The following is a 19,113-nucleotide window of genomic DNA, read 5'->3' as shown; positions in this document are numbered from 1 at the left end:
CAACGAAACTGGCTAGTTGTGGCCCACATACGGCGCAGGTGTCGAACGTCTAGCGGATGCGGGGCGTCGTGGCTTCTGTCAACAGGGGCTCAAGCGGACAGCCTAAGAGTGAAGCTCAGCTGCGGCCTCTCTCCGGGACGCTCCCGGCCCGACCAGTGTGGGGGTGGGGAGACCGAGGTGGTAGTAACTGTCAAACCTCCCGCTTGGCGCCATTATTTAAATAGTACGTGCCGGTCTAGCAGCTGTGCGTGCTCCGGGCGGGGCGGCTAGCTCCGGGAGCGGGGCGGAGGCTAGGGGCGGGTCGGGAAGGCTGAGGGGCGGGGAGGGGGCGGAGCCAAACCAGCTATAGGGGAGGGTCCAGCACGGCCCCCGGCGAGCTTCACTGCGCTTGCGCTGACAGACGCAAGATGGCGGACAGTGCGGAACTAAAGGTAAAGCGCAGCTCGAATTCACTTCTAATATTCGGCCGCGGAGACGGCGCCGCTGGTGCCGGGGGGGATGGGTCGGACCCTGCGGGGGCCGCCCGGGCCGGGCTCCACCCGGGCCTGGAGTTGCAGGCGGGAGAGGAGCTCCGGGCCTCAGTGGAGGGGGCCTGGCTGCGGCGGGCCGTGGGCCCCGGGTGCCTCGGGGGCGCTGACGGGTCGTCCCCGGCGTGTTATTGTTGTGGGCGCCTCTGGCGGGGGTGGCGGGGCGAAGAGAGAGTGAGTCGGGACGTGGCGGTAGCGGCGGTCCCCGGGGCCCTGGTGCCTCACCTTGCAGCCCGCCTCCCCGCCCCCCCCCCCACGGGCAGCCAGGGGCTGGGGGGGTAGGGTGCGCTTGGAAGGGGGGGGATTGGGAAAACTGCCCCGCCGCCGCTTCCTCTTCCTCTTTCGCGGTCCCGGGCTCCTGTCAGGCACTGCGCTCGGACCCCCGGGAACTTGGCTCCGGCCGCCCCGCCCCTCCGTGGCGCCCAGGCGCCCCCGCCCCGCTCGCCGCCGCTGCCCGCCTGTCAGTGGGTGCCGGGCCAGTGGGAAAGCGCGATCTTGGGGCGATCGACTGGGGACACCGGGGAGAAGCTCTTGGAAAGTTTAGCGAGCTCGGAGCCGGCGTTGGGGGTTCGGTTAAGAGATTGCAGGGAGACAACCTGGGTCTGCCTGGGCGGGACGTTACTGTTTTTCTCTTGGTTTCGGGCCACCGGGGTGGGTGGGGGAATAACCCCCTGGAAAAGTGTGCATTTGGGAGCGGTGGAGGGAATGCAGCCACCTCTCTACTCTTGCTGTCGCTGGTGTGGCCGGTAAGAGCAGTCTTGGGGGTATCTGCATACACCATGATGGCGATGCTATAGCTGATGGAGGTGAATGGTTTGTGTTTATATCCCCCCGTTGCCTTTTGTTTGTTAGGGACATCTTGCTGGCCATGTTGATTTAAACGAAATTGTCCTCCCACCCCCCCCCATCCTACTCCAACCTCCAATAAATAGAATGTTCCATCGTTCCTCTCAACTGTACCAATTACTCACGCCTCGCGAAATTAGATGAAAGGGTGCCCCCTTTCCCCCGGTTTTTCTCCCACCCCAATCTTTACCTGATGATGGCTTCTTTACCGAAGCAGATATAGCACTACACAAGCAGTTGGGGGAGGGCTGCTGGAACCCTTATGATTGGATTGTGACAAATGGGGCTCCGCTTGAATAATTTTGGTTTAGTAGCAGGCAGTTCTTAACTAACGCATATTATTTAGAGGCTCTGAACACGATATTCCCTTTTCTGGCTTCCTGTGTGCGAACCAAACAGCTGGTTATAGCCCAGCAGAGAACTAACATCTCTGTCAGAGTGGAGATTGGGCTATGCAATTGTAAATCTTCAGAGGGATTTAGAAATTCTTTTTATAATCAATAAAAAATTATTATTTCTGCATTATGATGAAATAACTTCTAGAATAAGCAGACCACTACGTTTGTTTCTGGGTACTTTTGTGTGTGGAAAAGCCTAACTAGAATATCCTTTTTTCCTAGTAACTTTGCAGTGTTAAACATTCCAAGATTTTTGTATTAAGATCTTTGCACAAAAATCAAGTAAACAAACAAACAAAACCTGCTTACTACGGTCGGTGGTGGTACACAGTTTTAATCCCAGCACTGGGGAGGCAGAGGCAGGCGGATCTCTGTGAGTTTGAGGACAGCCAGGGCCACACAGAGAAACCCTGTCTGGACAAACCAACCAACCAACCAACCAACCAACCAACCAACCAACCAACCAACCAACCAACCAACCAAACAAGATCTTTGTACAAGATTTGGGTATTTGTTCTTTTAAGTTTACTTCTAATTACTAACTTGTTTGAAACAGAATATGTTGAATTCAGAATTCCTTTTGTTTGTTTGTTTTTAAAAGACAGGTGTACTGTGTAACACAGGTTATCCTGGAACTCACTGTGTAGACCATGCTGGCTTTGAACTTGCAGAGATCCTCTGGCCTCTGCCTCTCCAGTGCTGAGATTAAAGACATCCACCACCATGCCCTACTTAGATAGTTTCGTTTATCCCAATTTCAGACTATTGACTTCACCGAGGAAGCCTCAGAAATTTGAAATTTTGGAGATAATCAATTTGCAGTTAAAAAAAACAAACAAACAAGTTTACTGATGATGGCACATGCTTTTAATCCCAGCACTGGGAAGGCAGAGACTGAAGGGTCTCTGAGTTCAAGGCCAGCCAGATCTACAGAGTGGGTTCCAGGACAGCCTGGACTACACAGAGGAACCCTGTCCTTATCCCCCTCCCTGAAAATAATCCACAAACTCAAAAGACCCAAACAAACAAAAAGCTGGAACTCAAGTATGTGTGTTTTTTATTCTTTTAACAGTCACAGTGATACTGTCATATTTTTTGTTGTTTGTTTTATTATGTTTTGTTTTTTGGAGACAAGGTTTCTCTGTATAGACTTGGCTGTCATGGAACTTGCTCTGTAGACCAGGCCAGTCTTGAACTCAGAGATCCACCTGTCTCTGCACTCTCTAGTGCTGGGATTAAAGGAGTGTACCATCACTGCCAGGATCTTACTGTCTTTGTCTCTTAATACTAATTTTGTTAGGAATCTGTTTGAAAATTAGCTAGCCAGGTCTTTTATTCGTGGGCCATGCAGTAAGACTGAAAAGCTTGTGAGAAAAGCACATGCATGCTGAGAGATGGCTTTCTTTGTTCTTTCAGTTTTCAGCACTTGCGAGGCAGAGGCAGGAAGGTCTCTGAGTTTGAGGCCACCTGGTCTACAGAGTAAGTTCCAGGCAGGGCTACATAGATAAGACCCTGTCTTGGAAAAAATAGAGACAGAAAGAAAAGAAAAAAGAAAAGGAAGGAAAGAAAAGTGCCTTTGTGGGATAGATGAGATCCCTGGAGTGAATCTTGCTAGGTAAAGTTTCTCTTTACAAAAATGAGCCAGTATCTTAAAGACACTGAACGTTTATAGGAAATGGTATTTCTCTAAAACTGGTTTCCATTTTTCACTGTCTCTAAAATCTACTCGAGAGGTTTCCAGAGGACTTGTTTTCCGTTTTTATGTTTCTGTTGGTGTGCCATTGTATGTGCCTGAGACTTGAGGAGCTGTGGTAGATTACTTGGTTGGTAATAGCTCTGTTAAAAGTTTTGTTAACGCTTCATTGTGGTTAGGTTTACTGTTCTGTTCTCTTTTTGGAGAGTAAAAGTGCTAACAAGAATGCCTGCCATAGTTACTTAAGAATGCATACAGTTTTTTTGTGCAGTGAAGTTTGGAAGATACTCCTTTCAGAAATATTTTTTTAATATTTATTCATTTTGTATACAATATTCTGTGTGTATGTATGCCTGCAGGCCAGAAGAGGGCACCAGACCTCAGTACAGATGGTTGTGAGCCACCATGTGGTTGCTGGGAATTGAACTCAGGACCTTTGGAAGAGCAGGCAATGCTCTTAACTTCTGAGCCATCTCTCCAGCCCCAGAAATATTTTTGAGGTTGTGCGTGCACACAGGTGCTCGTGTGTGTGTGTGTAACAGAGAGAGAAAGAGATATTTTGGGAGGTAAATATCATATATATCTAACAGAATAGGGGAAAATCCAAACAATAATTAGAGCGAGAAAAAGCCTACTTTTTTATTTTTAAATAGAAGTACCTAATTTACGGGAGCCACTGAGAAAATACTGATTATTTTTTCCTTACCCCATTTCACATCTCACATTTGACTATGCTGTGGATTGTATTCATAGCTCTTTTCTTAATGGCCCTTTTAGTGAATCCATTTAAATCTATAGTGATTCTGCAAAGATCAGATGGGAAAAGCAGATCCCTAGTCCCTGTAGGAATAGGGCAAGCTTGAAGATATTGCCAGTATAAACGAGATTTTGAGTCATACGTATCAAAATAAGTTCTCTGTGCAGTTTTATTTATGAAAAGTTTAATTTTTCTTTAGGGGAATACCCACAAGTGACTTCTTTTGAGACTGTGAAGGTGAAGGCCCTTCAAGTTTGCAGACCAGGAGATCTTGGGAGTGATTAACTTGATAGTTTCATTGTAGCTACTCTGATTTGTTTTTTAGACAGATCTCTCTGTAGCTCTGGCTGGCATGGAACTTCCTTTGTAGACCAGGCTGACCTCTAACTCACAGAGATCCTACTGCCTCTGCCTTTGGACTGCTGAGATTAAAGGTGTGTCACCGTGCCTGGCTGTAGAGCCTTTTAAAAAATATTCTTTTAGAATATTTTTCTAAAATACTTTAAATATTCTGGGTAGTGGTGGCATATTCCTTTAATCCCAGCGCTTTGGAGACAGAGGAGGCAGATCTCTGAGTTCAAGGCCAGCCTGGTCTACAAAGCAAGTTCCAGGAAAGCCAGGGCTACACAGAGAAACCCTGTCTCAAAAAACCAAAGAAAAATAGTAATAATAAAGATAAAAATAAAAGTAATTTCTTTTAGAAGGCTCCCATGCCTTTAATCTTAGTATTTAGAAGGTTGAGATATAGGAGGAATGTGAGTTCTAGACCAGCCTGGGTTATATAATAAGATTATCTAGAAAATAAATCAGGTTATAACAAAAGGAAACAAGACCTCAGACATCAAAACATTCTAAGCCAGTGGTTCTCAACTTTCTTAACGCTTTAATAACAGTACCTCATGTTGTGGTGACCCCCAACCATAACATTATTTCTTTGCTACTTCATAAATATAATTTTGCTACTGTTATGCATTGTAATATAAATAGCTGATATGCAGGATATCTGATATTCGGCCCCTGTGACAAGGTCATTTGACCCCCAAAGGCATCTCAACTAATAGTTTAAGAACTGCTGCCCTAAACCAAGAAAAAAACAAATAAAAATAAACGTTTTTCGTTTACTGACAAGAACTCACCTTCTAATTCTGAAGCCTGTAATTGACAACCTTTCCTCAGTTTCCAGAATGCTGGATCTCAGCATGAGCCACCACACTCACCGTCCAAAGCTATTACTTTTTCTTAACAAATGTTTTTTGCATTAAAACTCAACATAAGTTATATTGGTATTTTAACTCACAGGAGAACAGTAGGAGGGGAGAATTCATTGCTTTCAAGGAGTAAATAATGGAATCCAATGAGAAGGAAAGCCATACTTTTATGAGTATCTGCTGTGTAAGCATATCAGTAAATTTTGTTGTCATATCTGTCTCTTTATTTTCAACAAATAACCACTTCGTTTTGATCTCTGTGGTGTAATTTGTCTGCTTTTATTTCACATAGAGGCAAGTAAATCTGACATTTTATTCATGGATTTGATTTTAATCTCTCTGACTTGCTTTCGTGAAGGGTTGCATTTAGATGGCTTTTGTTTTATGTCACTTCTTGGGAACAGTATTTTAAAACAATTTGAAAAACACTTTAGTTTTTAAGTATTTCATGTAATTGTTTTGAAATATTGCTGCCTTTTCCTTGGTGGTTTTCTCCGGGTGACTGCATTGTCTTTCTCTTAAATGAGTGTCTTGTAATCCCTTTTGATTGCAGTAGTCCTTAGTAGTGAGTCCATAGCTGATTAACCTTGACTCTCTCCTGGTGAACTCCCTTAGCATGCTGCTCCAGGGTTCATGTTGAGGCTTTTGATTTCAATGTAATTTGTACCCTTTCATGCTGGTAACTAGGGATAAAAAAATAAAGTGGTTTGTAGTTGTAGTGGGATCAAGGAATACGTATCTATCTCAGAAAGTAGGATTTTATAGGATGTAGCCTACTAAAACAAGAACTTGCCTTATTACATCACAGAATTGATGGTACTGTTTTAAGTGTTCAGCTCTGTTAAGCATTTATTTTTTGAGATAGTAGTTTCATGTAGCCTCACCTGTCCTTAAGCTGTGTAGCTGAAGATGACTTGAACTCCTGATGTTGCTTCTATCCCAAGTGTTGGGATGATAGGCTTAAGCCGCTGTGCTCTACTATCTTCTACTGTTTGAAGAATACTAGTATCTTAGTCGTGTAGTTCTGCTCAGTTTATACTGCCTCATGTTATATCATTTACTTTTTACAATAGTTCTTTGAAATAGGAGAGTGATGTATGAGGTAAGGAAGCCTAGAAAAAGGCAAATTTTACCAACATTAGTGGCAAGAACTGGCATCTGAGTCTTTGGTTTCAAAGCTCACCTATGTAGGCCTCCTCAAAGATGCCAGGGCAGTCCTGGAGGTATTTAGGTATCTAGCTCACAAAGAATTGTAATGTTGCTAGCGTGTTTCTGTTTGCTATATTCAAGGATATTTGGGGGGGGGATACTCTCTATGCTTTTTTAAGTTGCCATTTTTTAAAGACAAAGTTTCACTATATAGCCCTAGTTGGTCTGTAAGCCACTATGTAGACCAAACTGTCCTTGAGCTCATAAAGAGCTGCTTGCCTTTGCCGCTAGAGTGCTGGAATTAAAGGTGAGTACCGCTATGCCTGATTTTGCAAATCTCTCTTACAAAATATTTGGAGTATGTTAGTTGGAGTCATACAAATTCATTATTTCTTTTTTAATTTTGAGGTTTTATTTTTATTTTATGCCTTTGAGTGTTTGCCTAAATGTATGTCTATGCACAACGTTCATGCAGTATCCACAGAGGCCAGAAGAGGGCGTTGGATCCCCTAGAATTGGAGTTAACAGATGGTTGTGAACCACTGCCTTGTGGGTGCCTAGAATAGAATTCTGACTTCTGGAAGAACAACTAGTTCTTAACCACTGAGCCGTCTCTCCAAGCCCCCCTTCCTTTTTTTTGGAGACTAAGAGTCTCACTATGTACCTAAGACTAACCTCCAACTAACTAAAGCTTGCCAATTTTTACAATTAATTTTGCTGAGGAAACTTTAATAAAATTCTAAAAAGAAGACAGAAAAATGACACTTATAATTTCATTTCTCAAGAACACTGTGGTTTAACATCTGGACATCTATCCATTTAGACCTTCTGTGACTGTAGGTGTATTACTATATCACAAAAAAGGGATCACAATAGTAAAACATTGTTATTATCTATTTATTTATTTTGAGACAGGTCTCTCTATTATGTAGGTTTGGCTGTCCTGGAACTTGCTGTGTAGAACAGGCTAGTCTTGAACTCCCAGAGATCCACCTGCGTTTGCCTTCCCATCGATGGGATTAAAGTTGTAGACCACCATGCCTGGCATACATACGAAACACACACACACACACACACACAGGATTAAAGTTGTAGACCACCATGCCTGGCGTACATACGAAACACACACACACACATGATTAAAGTTGTAGACCACCATGCCTGGCGTACATACGAAACACACACACACACACACACACATACACACGCGCGCGCGCACGCGCCACAAGTAGCCCAGGTTGGCTTTAGATTCCCTAGTAGTGTAGGATGACCTTGAACACCTCATTCTCCCCTCCACCTCCCCAGTGTTGGAGTTCTAGGCACACCTAGAACTGGTATGTTGTGCACATCTTGAATGTTAGGCAACTACATCCACAGTTTATATTTTTTATTTTTAATCTGTTATTTTTGTGACAAGCCTTTTAAGTTTGTAGATATGGATCCAGGTCACTTTGTATTTTATTCTTGTAGTAACTCAACATTGGTTTTTTGGTTAGGGAGGGGCTGGGATTGAACCCTTGTGATTTTCATGCCTTGACAGCCTTGTATAAAACTTTGCAAATGTGATTAATGTTAACAGCACAGACTTTCAAGCTGTAGAGAGCAGTGTAGAAGCTTTTCTGATGCAGGTGTCTCAAGTGAAGAGAATTAGTAACTCTTAGCTTGTTTTTTGTTTTACCTTCATTGTTCTTAATGTCTTTTATGTGTCAGGTAAGATTACTAAGTGATGGCAGAGAGAGATTTTACAAAATGTCAGCAAACAGTGCATTGGAATCAGAACATTTGATAAAGAATGTACTTGATGATGTGGCATATCTAATTGATTTCAAGTATGTTTCATTTTGGAAATTATATTAAAGTAATCAAATATTGTGAGTTTTGTGTATTGGGTGCATGTCAGTTTTAAATGGCATGTTGAAACTCTATTGAACATTAATATAGAGCAAGTGGATATGAGAACAACTTCCCATTTTTAATGTGAAATCAGGGTTGCCATGGTTTTAAATTGGTAGGTAATGCTGTTTGGAGGAGCTGGTTATGGAAAGGTTATATAGGCTGTGGAAATATTTTTCTATTTTAAGAAGAAACCTTCTTGGGTTAGTGTAATTAATAAGTGCACATGTAAGTTATGAATGCTTTTTCTTTTTTGAGACTCTGTCACCATGTAGTCCAGGCTAGTAGTCTCAGACTCAGGATTCTCTTTCCTCAGCTTCCCAAATGCTAAGACTACAGGTGTGTGCTACCACCCCTGGCAGAACATTGCAGTGTCTGAAAAGTCTGCAAAACCGGGAAGGAACATGTCATGAAGCTAATCTGTGGACTGGATTGTGTTCTAAATTTGTTGGAATTTGCTCTTTATTAGCGTTTTCTGAGTAGGCGGCAGAAGTTTTGAAATACTTAGTTTTGTTCTATAAGTGTGAGTGATCTGGGATTTGTGCTTTGACTTTAGATGATTACGTAGTGATTCACAGAAGACCCCTGTGGTTGACAGAGCCTAGCTCCCACGTAGTGCACAGCCAACTAACTGTAAGAGCAGCCACTCCAGTGCCCGGTGGGGTTGGCTTGAGGCTTTATCAGTATACAGTTCCTTCCCGTGCATAGGGTGCATAGCGCACTAGTGTAGCTGCCCTGTGCTTTGCTCATCCTTCCTCTGCCTCCCCTCCTGCATCAGGTGTTTCTGAGCCCTCTACTTGTGGTTTCAGTGTCTCATATGAAAAGGCAATCACTCAGAACCTTTCCCTCAGACGTTTTTGAAGAAACCATCATTTTTTTCCCGTTTTTTCTTAGATCAAGTAAATAAAAGAAGTGTAAACCTTTTGAACGGGAGCCAGTTCCAGATACTGACAGTGCTGGTGCATATGCGCCTATATTTGAGAACTTCACTTCCTTACCTTCATGCTATTCTTGCTTTCAGTTTCTCTTTCTCGTTGCCATGTTTCACACAAATAGTTCTTTCACAGTGACTCCTATCTATAAAAATTTACAGTGGAGTTGGGTGTAGTGGCACATGCTCTTAATCCCAGCATTTTGGAGACAGGCAAGTCTCTGAGTTCTAAACTAGCCTGGTCTATATAGTATATATAGTGAGTTCTGGAACAGTCAGGGCTATGTAGAGAGACCCTGTCTCATTCCCACCCCCATTCCTCCCCACCAAAAAAAAAAAAAAAAAAAAAAAGGGTCAAAAATATCCCCAAAGCAATGAACAGAAAAAAATTAAGAAAAAACCTTCAGTGGCTTCCCATAGGACGATTATTCTCAGCTCTGGGGTCTGATACTCAGGACTCTGTCCAGTTTGACTTTAGTCTGCTTTATGTGTGTTGTACTTTCTCAGCTACGGCAGAAGCTCGTAACTGGATACGGAATTGTTCATGTGCTCTATTGTTGGCTAGTGTTCTGTCAGTATCCAGTAGATGCTTACTATCTTCCAGCTTAACAAATTACGTTACTGTTCTTGTCAGGAACCAGGCTGATGCTCATCTCTGCTATGGCAGTCTAAATTGGAAGTGTTTCTAGAGTGTCGTGTCTTTATTCTTCCCATGCTATTTCTTAGATTAACCAGAATAGTGTTAAGTGTGGGGTATTTTTTTTTTTTGAGATTTATTTATTTACGTGTATGTATACCTATTGGATACCTTGGAACTGGGGCTGCGTGTGATTGTGAGGTGCTGTGTGCGTGTTGAGAATTGAGCGCAGATCCTCTGCAAGAGCAACAAGTGCTCTTATTATGAATCATCCTCTCCAGTCCCCAGAATAATTTATGAAGTACACTTTCTGAGTTGAGTTTATACTATGTAGCCCAGGCTGACCTGGGATCTACTGCCTTAGCCAACTTGAATACTGGGCTTATTAGTGTAACATTCTGAGTTTATTTGTGCTTATTCATTTTTAGGTGAGTGGGGAAAGTGTTAATAGAATCATATGCAATTTAGTGCTGTATTGGTCACACATTTAAAGAGTTAAATTAATTGCTTTTCATGTGTATTCTCCAAGTTGTACAGTTAGTACTGCAGTCAGTTGTAGGATTTTTCTCACCCTAAGAAATTGCATCTTCAGTTGTTACAGCCATCTCTCCACATTACTTTGGCCTCAGTTACAGGCAACTGCTCATCTATACTTTGTCTGTTGATTTGCCTATTTTGGTATTTCATACACACATATGTATGATTTGTGGCTACTTATACCTGGCTTCTATTCATTTTTTTCTACATGCTTTAAGTGTGTATCTGTAATTTTTTTTTCCCCGAGACAGGGTTTCTGTGAAACAGCCCTGGGTGTCCTGGAATTCACCTTGTAAATCAGGCTAGCCTCGAACTCAGATCCACCTGCCTCTACCTCCCAAATGCTAGGATGAAAGGCGTGTGCCACCACTGCCTGGCAGTATCTGTAAATTTGTAATATGTTATATGTGTATTTATGTATATTAGAACAAAACTCAGCTTGTAGAAGGGCCTCATGTTTATAAAATGTGTGTATAAGTACATAAATTGATTCTGTACTATATATAGTAACATAATTTACTTTCTTTTTTATAATTATCTGTTTTTACCTTATGTGCATTGGTGATTTGCCTGCATGTATGTCTGTGTGAGGGTGTCAGATCTTGGAGTTACAAACAGTTGTTAGCTGCCATGTGGGTGCTGGGATTGAACCCGGTGTTTCTGGAAGAGCAGTCAGTGCTCTTAACCACTGAGCCAGCTCTCCAGCTCCCTCCCCTCCCTCCCTCCCTCCCTCCCTCCCTCCCTCCCTCCCTCCCTCCCTCCCTCCCAAGATAGGGTTTCTGTGAGTAGCTCTAGCTGTCTAGGAACATTACTCTGTAGACCAGGCCTGGCCTTGAACTCAGAGATCTGCCTGCCTCCCGAGTGCTGGATTAAAGTCATGCACCACCACTGCTTGGCTCTTTTTTAAATTTCAAATATCTTTCTAAAGATTATTTATTTTTCCTGTTTTTAGGTGTTTTATTTGTATTGTAGTGTTTTTTTTTTTATTTGACATGTAATTACACAGATGTATGAGGTGAATGCTTTTGCAGTATTTTAAAATCCTTGTGCCTGGGTGGTGGTGTGCTTTGATCACCAACACTCAGATGGCCAAGGCAACTGGGTTCGGGGTTAGTGTAGTCTACATATGTAATGATTTCCAGGCCAGCCAGGAATACACATGTTTAAATAAAACAAAGTCATTGATGTGGATCCTAGGTTCCTGCAAGTTACCCGAGGAAGGGAATGAGGAGGAATTGTCAGGCTTCTTGACACTTAACAAAGAACATGGTATGAGCAGGCCTGAGGGGAGGTTTACTTTGGCTCACAGTTTCAGAGATTTCAGCCCACATTTACTCCACTGCTGTAGGTCTGTAGTGGAGCAGAGGGCATCGTGGTGGCAGGAGCTGGTGGGAGAGCAGCATTGTTTGCTTTCTGGTCATCAGGAAACAGAGAGAGGAGGGGACCAGGGACAAGGCACCCTTCAAAGAAGCTCCCATATCTGACTTCCTCTATCAGGCCCTACCCTTAAGATTCCCACCAGTTTCCAAAATAGTACTGCCTCCAAACAACAAGAGTCCATGGGGGACACATCAATATCAAACATAACATGTTTCTGGCTTAGAACTTGACTTGTAGTGAGATAGCTAGTACATGAAGTAGCTCACATTCTTCCATTCATCTATATGTTTGAATGTGTGAGACAGTAGACTATAAGCTTGAGTATCTGATATGATTATTTAAGCAAAAAACTGTGTTTTATGATTATGCATAAATGCATCAACCATTACCATCTCAGAGTTTGTTTCTCGGTGTCCTGGTGTTTCTCTGGGTATCTCCATGTCAAAACTGTTTTCCCCAGTACTTAGTTGGCATTGTTTAGGCATGCTGACAATTATAGCATCAGTGGTGAGTAAAGCTATTGTGACGTAGTGTGATCAATACTGTCGTGTTACTGAGTTATACTAGTAGTGTATTCCCCATTACCAGACTCTTAGAATTGAAAAAAAAAATAAATGCTTTTAAAAATCAAACAAACTGGGTAGGTTGTGTGGTTTGGTAGTAGAGTGCTTGCCTACTATTCCAAGGTCCTGAGTTTGATTCTACAAACACACACACACACAAACACAAACTCAGAGTGGGGAATGTCAGGAAGACTGACTGGTTACATTTAATGCCCTTGATGAAGCAATAAAACTTAGTGATTTGTCATCTATTCTGCCTTTGCTTAACTCTAGAGCCTGGCTGTTGGAAGTGCTTTACTGATAGGCAGGCCTGAGAGTTAGTTAGCTTAGAAAAGAACCTGTGCAGTCACAAATTAAACTAGCTGCCTTTCTAAGTGGAATGCTATTTTTACTTGAATGCTTGGCAAAGTATGGTTATATAGAATGGATATTTGGCATACATTTTCTTGAATAAAGTGAGCCTGTCACTACAAGGAAAACAACTGACAGTATTCATTGCTAATGATAAAATTTGAGCTCTCAAGGGGAAATTGAATTTTGGAAAACTACTGCATTTGCCACTGTGAGTTTGACAGATTCCGTACTCAACTCCTTTGATGCGGTTGGTGTGATATGAGTAAATGTGTTATGTTGTATGACAGTCATGAGCTGCATCAATGTTTGAAGAAGTGTGGAACTTGGTGAACTCTCATTTGTCTTGACACAGGATTTCGTGTAGCCTAGGCTGGTCTTGTAGCTAAGTGTGACCTCGAACTCCTGACCTTCCTGCCTCAAATGCTATAGGATTTCAGGTGTTTGCCACCTTACTCAGCTGAACTCAACATTCTTAAAATAACAAGTACATGGTTTTATAACATTGTGTATGAGTAAAAAGACCAATTGGAATTGAAGTTAGACCAATGACTTTTGTCTGTTTTTTGAAATAGGATTTTATGTAGCCCAAACTTGCTTCAAACTCACTTTGTAACTGGTCTTGAACTTACTTTCGTTGTTGTTTTGAGAAAGGGTCTCAGGAATCCCAGGCTGCTCTCAAGTTCTGTATGTACTGAAGATGACCTCGAAACATCTTTCTGATAAAACTTTTAAAGTGCCAGGATTATAGACATCTCCCATAATGCTTGGTTTATGTAGTGCTGTGAATCGAATCCAGGACTTCCTTGGGTTTTCTGCTAGGCAAACACTCTACCAATGAAGCTAGATTCCTAGTACTGACCTTTGACTTCTGTTTATCCTGTTTTGTACCTCCCAAGTGCTGATATTACAAATGTGTACCACTGTGCTTCAAAATGACCTTGGTTTTTCGAGACAGGGTTTCTCTGTGTAGACCTTACTGTCCCTGTCCTAGAACTTGCTCTGTAGGCTTACTTCAAACTTAGATCCACTTGCCTCTGTCTTCCAAGTGCTGGAATTAGAGTGCACCACCACATCTGGCCTTTGAAATGACTTTTAATAAATAAGAAATGTTCATTGTTATGGTTTCAGATTCTAGATTGGAACAGCCTTTAAGAAATTGCCAGCTGGGTATGGAGTTGGTTCTCTCTTTGTGGAGTAAGTTCTTTCTTTAAACCTTAACATGGTTTCTGAGAGTTGACCTCAGGTCACCAGTGTAGAGAGCCGCGTGGAGTCACACCTGATGGCTATGTGTAGAGAGCTGCGTGGAGTCGCACCTGATGGTGCTGGCTCCCGCCCTCTCCGCGATCCCAAAAGCGAGTGCTCTCTGTGATAATCAACTCCTAATATCAACTAGGCCTGACTTATGCAATTATCACGTAATGATTGTCAGCTGCTTGCATATGCGTGGACCTATGAGCAGTGCCCACCTGGCAATCCAGGATTGGTAGCCCATGCCTACTTAAGGGCTGGGAGAGGTTTTCCCTGGGAGAGAGGAAGAGAGAGAGGAAAGAGAGAGAGAGAGAGAGAGAGAGAGAGAGAGAGAGAGAGAGAGAGAGAGAGAGGAGAGAGGAGAGAGAGGGAGAGATTTTACAATTGTTAACAAGGTCCTGAATAAACTGCTTAGCAAGAAGAGCTCCGGTGTTGCGCGTCTTCCTTGTGGGACAAGGGTGGCTGTGACACACCAGATTTGTGCAGCAAGCACTTTACTGGCTGAACGGTCTGACCAGTCCCCTTATCATTTAATATTTATTTGTAAGTGTGTGTGTAAGAGGAGGCGAGGAACACAGGTATGTATGTGTTCCAGTGCAGATGATCATGCAAGCCAGAGGTATGAGATCCCCTTGAGCTGGAGTTACAGGTAGTTGTGAGCTGCCCAACTTGGGTGCTAGGACCTGATAGATATTGAGTTCTTTTTTAACTGCTAAGCCATCTCTCAATACCGTTCATTGCCGTTTTTTACTTACTTATTTTGAGGCAGGGTCTCACTATGTAGTTCTATCCTGGAACTTGTTATTCAGGCTTGCCTTGAAATCAGAGATATGCCTGTTTCTGTCTGCCCAGTGCTGTGATTAAAGACTTGCCCCACTACACTCAACTTATCACAGTTTTATTATCTGTCTGTCTATCTGTCTGCCTGCCTACCTACCTACCTACATATTTACCTAGCTAGCTGGTTTTTCGAGACAGGGTTTCTCTGTAGCTTTGGAGACTGTCTTGGAACTAGCTCTTTTAGACCAGGCTGGCCTTGAACAAGAGATCTGCCTGCCTCTTGCCTCCCGTGTGCTGGGATTAAAGATGTACGTCACCACTGCCTGTCTTAAGCCAGTTTTAAATGACATTTTTTTTCTATTTCACTGGACCTGGTGGTGTATTCCTCTAATCTATGCACTAAGCAGTCTTATCTAGATAATTTTGAGTTTAGGACTAGCATGAGCTATATAGTATGACCCTCTCTCAAATGAAGAAATGTACAAGTGAGTACAAGTGTGCCTAGTTCTGTGTCAGCTTGACATAAACCTAGAGTTGTTTTGGAAGAGGTAACCTCAGCTAAGAAAATGCTACCACTAGATTGGTCTGTGAGTAAACTTGTAGTGTATTATTTTGATTGATGATGTGAGAGGACCCAGCCCACTATGGATGGTGCCACTCCTGGATTTTGGGTACTATAGTAATATAAGAAAGCAAGCTGAGCAAACAATGAGCAACAAGACAGTAAGCAGCACTCCCCCATGCTGCATCAATTCCTACCTCTGTGTTCCTGCCTTGCTTGAGTTTCTGTGCTGACTTCCCTCTGTGGTGGACTGTTAGCTCAAAGTGTAAGATGAAATAAACCTTTTCTTTGGAGTTACTTTTTGGTCGTGATGTTTTATCACAGCCATAGAAACCCCAATTAAAACAAAGTTCAATATTTTCTATTTAATTTGTAATTAGTAGGTTTTTCTTTGTCCTCTTTTATAGTCCTGGGGTTCAGACCCAAAATCCAAATCCTATACATAGTATTACCATCCTGGCATAGAGTAGGTGTTAGGTTAGCATGGGCTATTCTCATGCTCTTCTCTTGATCCTTCCCAAACTCCCTTCCTCATTGTTTGGAGTAAGTGCCTGGACATCCATGGGAGAAACATTTATAGCACATCTGTAAGCATTACAGCTCAGATGGAAAGGTATCCTGGGAGTTGGGAGCCGAGGAATACCACAAAGTCACGCTGCACCACAAACCCCACACAAGAGATTTATTAGGAGGGGGAAAAAAAACAAGGCGGGTGGCTGCCTCTGCTCAGAGATAACAGCGGAGAACTGTACATGATAGAGAACTTATAGAGTTTCTTGGTGTGTGTGTGTGTGTGTGTAAAAGCTTTCCAGGATGGAAATTGGTGGAATTTCATGTCCAGAGATTGGACAATTTACTCTGTAGAGTGGGGTGGCTGGGTCCAGCATTTAGGGCAGTTAGAGTGTCTTGTGGGTGAAACCTGGAAGTTGGAGATCCTCAGGGGAAGGCTTAATTCCCCCCTTTTGTTTACTATTGTAAACAATCAGGTCACAGGAAAGAGGGACAATGTTATAATTTGACTACTTTCTGTTGAATAGAGGCCTCAAGGTCCTTTGAGCGATCTTGATTCTTCACCATCAGGGTATAGTCTAGAGTTGCTGGCCTCTGGCTCTGTAGCTAGGGGCCAGTAATCCTGTCATAGCAACTGATTAAAAGTCTGATTCGAAATCTTTTGAATCTATTGTTGAGGAAATTTAGACAAGTTTATAAGGCAGGGTGCGACTAGTAGATTAAGAAGAGGAGAAGGGGCTAAGAAGGGTGGTATTTCATATTGGACTTTCAGTGGGCCACTGGCCAGATGCATGAACTTTTTTACATTTTATAGATCCATCGGGAGTTGTCGATCCTGTCTTTTACTACACCTGACTGGTTGACATAGGAGCGGCATTCCTCTCTGAGGAAGAGACAAAGACCACCTCTCTCCTCTGAGTCAGTGGAGGAAGAGAGGAAGGGCTGCCAAACGATCTCCACTGGAGGGAGTTTCTGTAAGTCCCAAGTGGGAGCTGAGAGGCAAGAGGGAAGCCCAAAAGGGCATAGAGAAGCTCTGAGACTTCCAAGAGGGACAAGGTCACAGAGGCCCTGAAGGGCTTAAGGAAGTTGGGGGATTTAGCAGATACCTCTTTTTTTGGGAGGCAAGGAAAATCTGCAACATATAGTCCCGGGAGGGCAGTAAGAGATGGATCAGGTAGCTCTGAGGGAAAGGGGACAATGAAAGATTGCAGAAGATTATTTCTTAAGAGATCAAAGGTAGCCAGGCAGTGGTGGCACACACCTTTAATCCCAGCACTCAGGAGACAGAGGCAGGCGGATCTCCGAGAGTTCTAGGCCAGCCTGGTCTACAAAAGCTAGAGGTATAGAGAGAGTGTGGGTATTGAGCCTGGGTTATATATTTGGTGGGATTTGGTGAGGCTGGTAAAGCTGTCACCATACCCTGATAAGATGTGGGTTCCTAAAATGCCGTCAGAACTAAGTTGGTGGTCTCCAGTGTTCAGAAGGAGTGGATAGATGGCCCTGGTACTGTGATAACTACCCGAGGCTTCCAGTGGGAAGGAGTGGATAGATGGCCCTGGTACTGTGATAACTACCCGAGGCTTCCAGTGGAAAGGAGTGGATAGATGGCCCTGGGACTGTGGTAACTACCCAAGGCTTGATCAGGTCAAGAGAGCTTGATCCACTTGCATCGTCCATGGCCAGCCAGATCTAGGTGATCAGAAAAGGGCATTCTGGGCTTGATGCCTGTTGGAGAAGGTGCTGCTTGTTTGGTTCCCAGCTGCCCAGCCCCGAAATAACCACACAGAAACTGTATTAATTAAATCACTGCTTGGCCCATTAGCTCTAGCTTCTTATTGGCTAACTTTTACATCTTAATTTAACCCAATTTTATTAATCTGTATATCACCACGAGGTTGTGGCCTACCAGCAAAGTTTCAGTGAATCTATCTCCGGCCGCGGATCCACGGCAGCTCTCTCTCCACCTTCCTTCTCCCAGCACTGAGTTCCGTTTTCCCTGCTTACCTAAGCTCTGCCGTATTAACAATTTCTTTATTCATTAATGGTAATCACAGCACAAGGGGACTCTCACATCAGATGCCCTCATACCATGAGAAACATGAGGACAGTCAACACCCCAGTATCCTTCTTGATGGCACTTTGGATGGTCTTGGTGGTTTATGAGGGTTCAGAGAGGCCCAAGACCAGTGACCCTCTTGACTGCATTTGAAACAGGAACCTAGATATTCTCAGGTTTTGGGAGTCCAGGGAACCTGGGTAGTTGCTATGACCTGTCAAAGGCCTTTGCTAGCATCGGGTATTTTTTTCCAGGCTTTTTCTTTCTTTTTTTTTTTAAATATTTATTTATTATGTATACAACATTCTGCCTCCATGTATGCCCGCATGCCAGAGGAGGGTGCCAGATCTCATTACAGATGGTTGTGAGCCACCATGTGGTTGCTGGGAATTGAACCCAGGACCTCTGGAAGAGCAGCCAGTGCTCTTAACCACTGAGCCATCTCTCTAGCCCCTTTCAGGCTTTTTCATCTCTCCTGTTGTACACCTTAAAGGCATCTGCTAAGACTTCTGTCTGTGACATCTAGGTCCTTTTTCTAGATGTTTAAGAGACTTAACATCAGGGAACTCTGGGAAAAGAAGTAGGTCATAAGGAGTTCTTTTCCATCTAGGGTCTGGGGATCCAGATTGGTATATTCTAAGAGGGCCAGAAGTGAGAGATGCACAAGCCAGTGAAGAGTGTGTGCAAGGTGTGTATGTGTGTGTGTGTGTGTTGGAACTGACCTACTCCTGGTGTCTGCCAGTACTGCTAGGTCTGACTTCTGGCGTTCACTTTACAACAAACTTACATATCCATCAGTGGTAACTTAAAAGACAGGGAGGAAGTTTACACTGTGTGTGTGTGTGTGTGTGTGTGTGTGTGTGTAGTGGGGGAGTAGAAAAGACAAAAATAGGGCTTGAAGCAGAAAAAAGAGAAATAGGGAATGGGAACTCTCTTTGCATTTCCCCAATCGCTTACAGTAAAAGTCCCAAATAATAGGATCTAGGAAGGTGCCATTAGGTGACCTTTTGGATTGATTATCTAAGGGATATTGAAGCCAAATTTTATTGCAAAAGTAAATAAATTTAGGTCCCTTCAGGTAGGG

At 43.2% G+C, this 19,113-nt stretch overlaps 1 protein-coding gene across 1 annotated transcript in view; it reads left to right on the top strand.

The window, feature by feature from the left end:
• The first annotated feature begins 376 nt into the window (after positions 1–376).
• The window catches only part of Pias1 (protein inhibitor of activated STAT 1), a 117,347-nt gene continuing 98,610 nt past the window's right edge, over positions 377–19,113 (top strand). Inside the window, exon 1 of the mRNA XM_057766866.1 lies at positions 377–431. Coding sequence (XP_057622849.1) covers positions 408–431 — 24 coding nt within the window. The 5' untranslated portion in view covers positions 377–407. The remainder of the gene's footprint in view (positions 432–19,113) is intronic.

This window comes from Chionomys nivalis, chromosome 4, assembly GCF_950005125.1.
Source record: "Chionomys nivalis chromosome 4, mChiNiv1.1, whole genome shotgun sequence".
Taxonomy (NCBI): domain Eukaryota; kingdom Metazoa; phylum Chordata; class Mammalia; order Rodentia; family Cricetidae; genus Chionomys; species Chionomys nivalis.
This window is presented reverse-complemented; position numbering and strand designations above follow the sequence as displayed.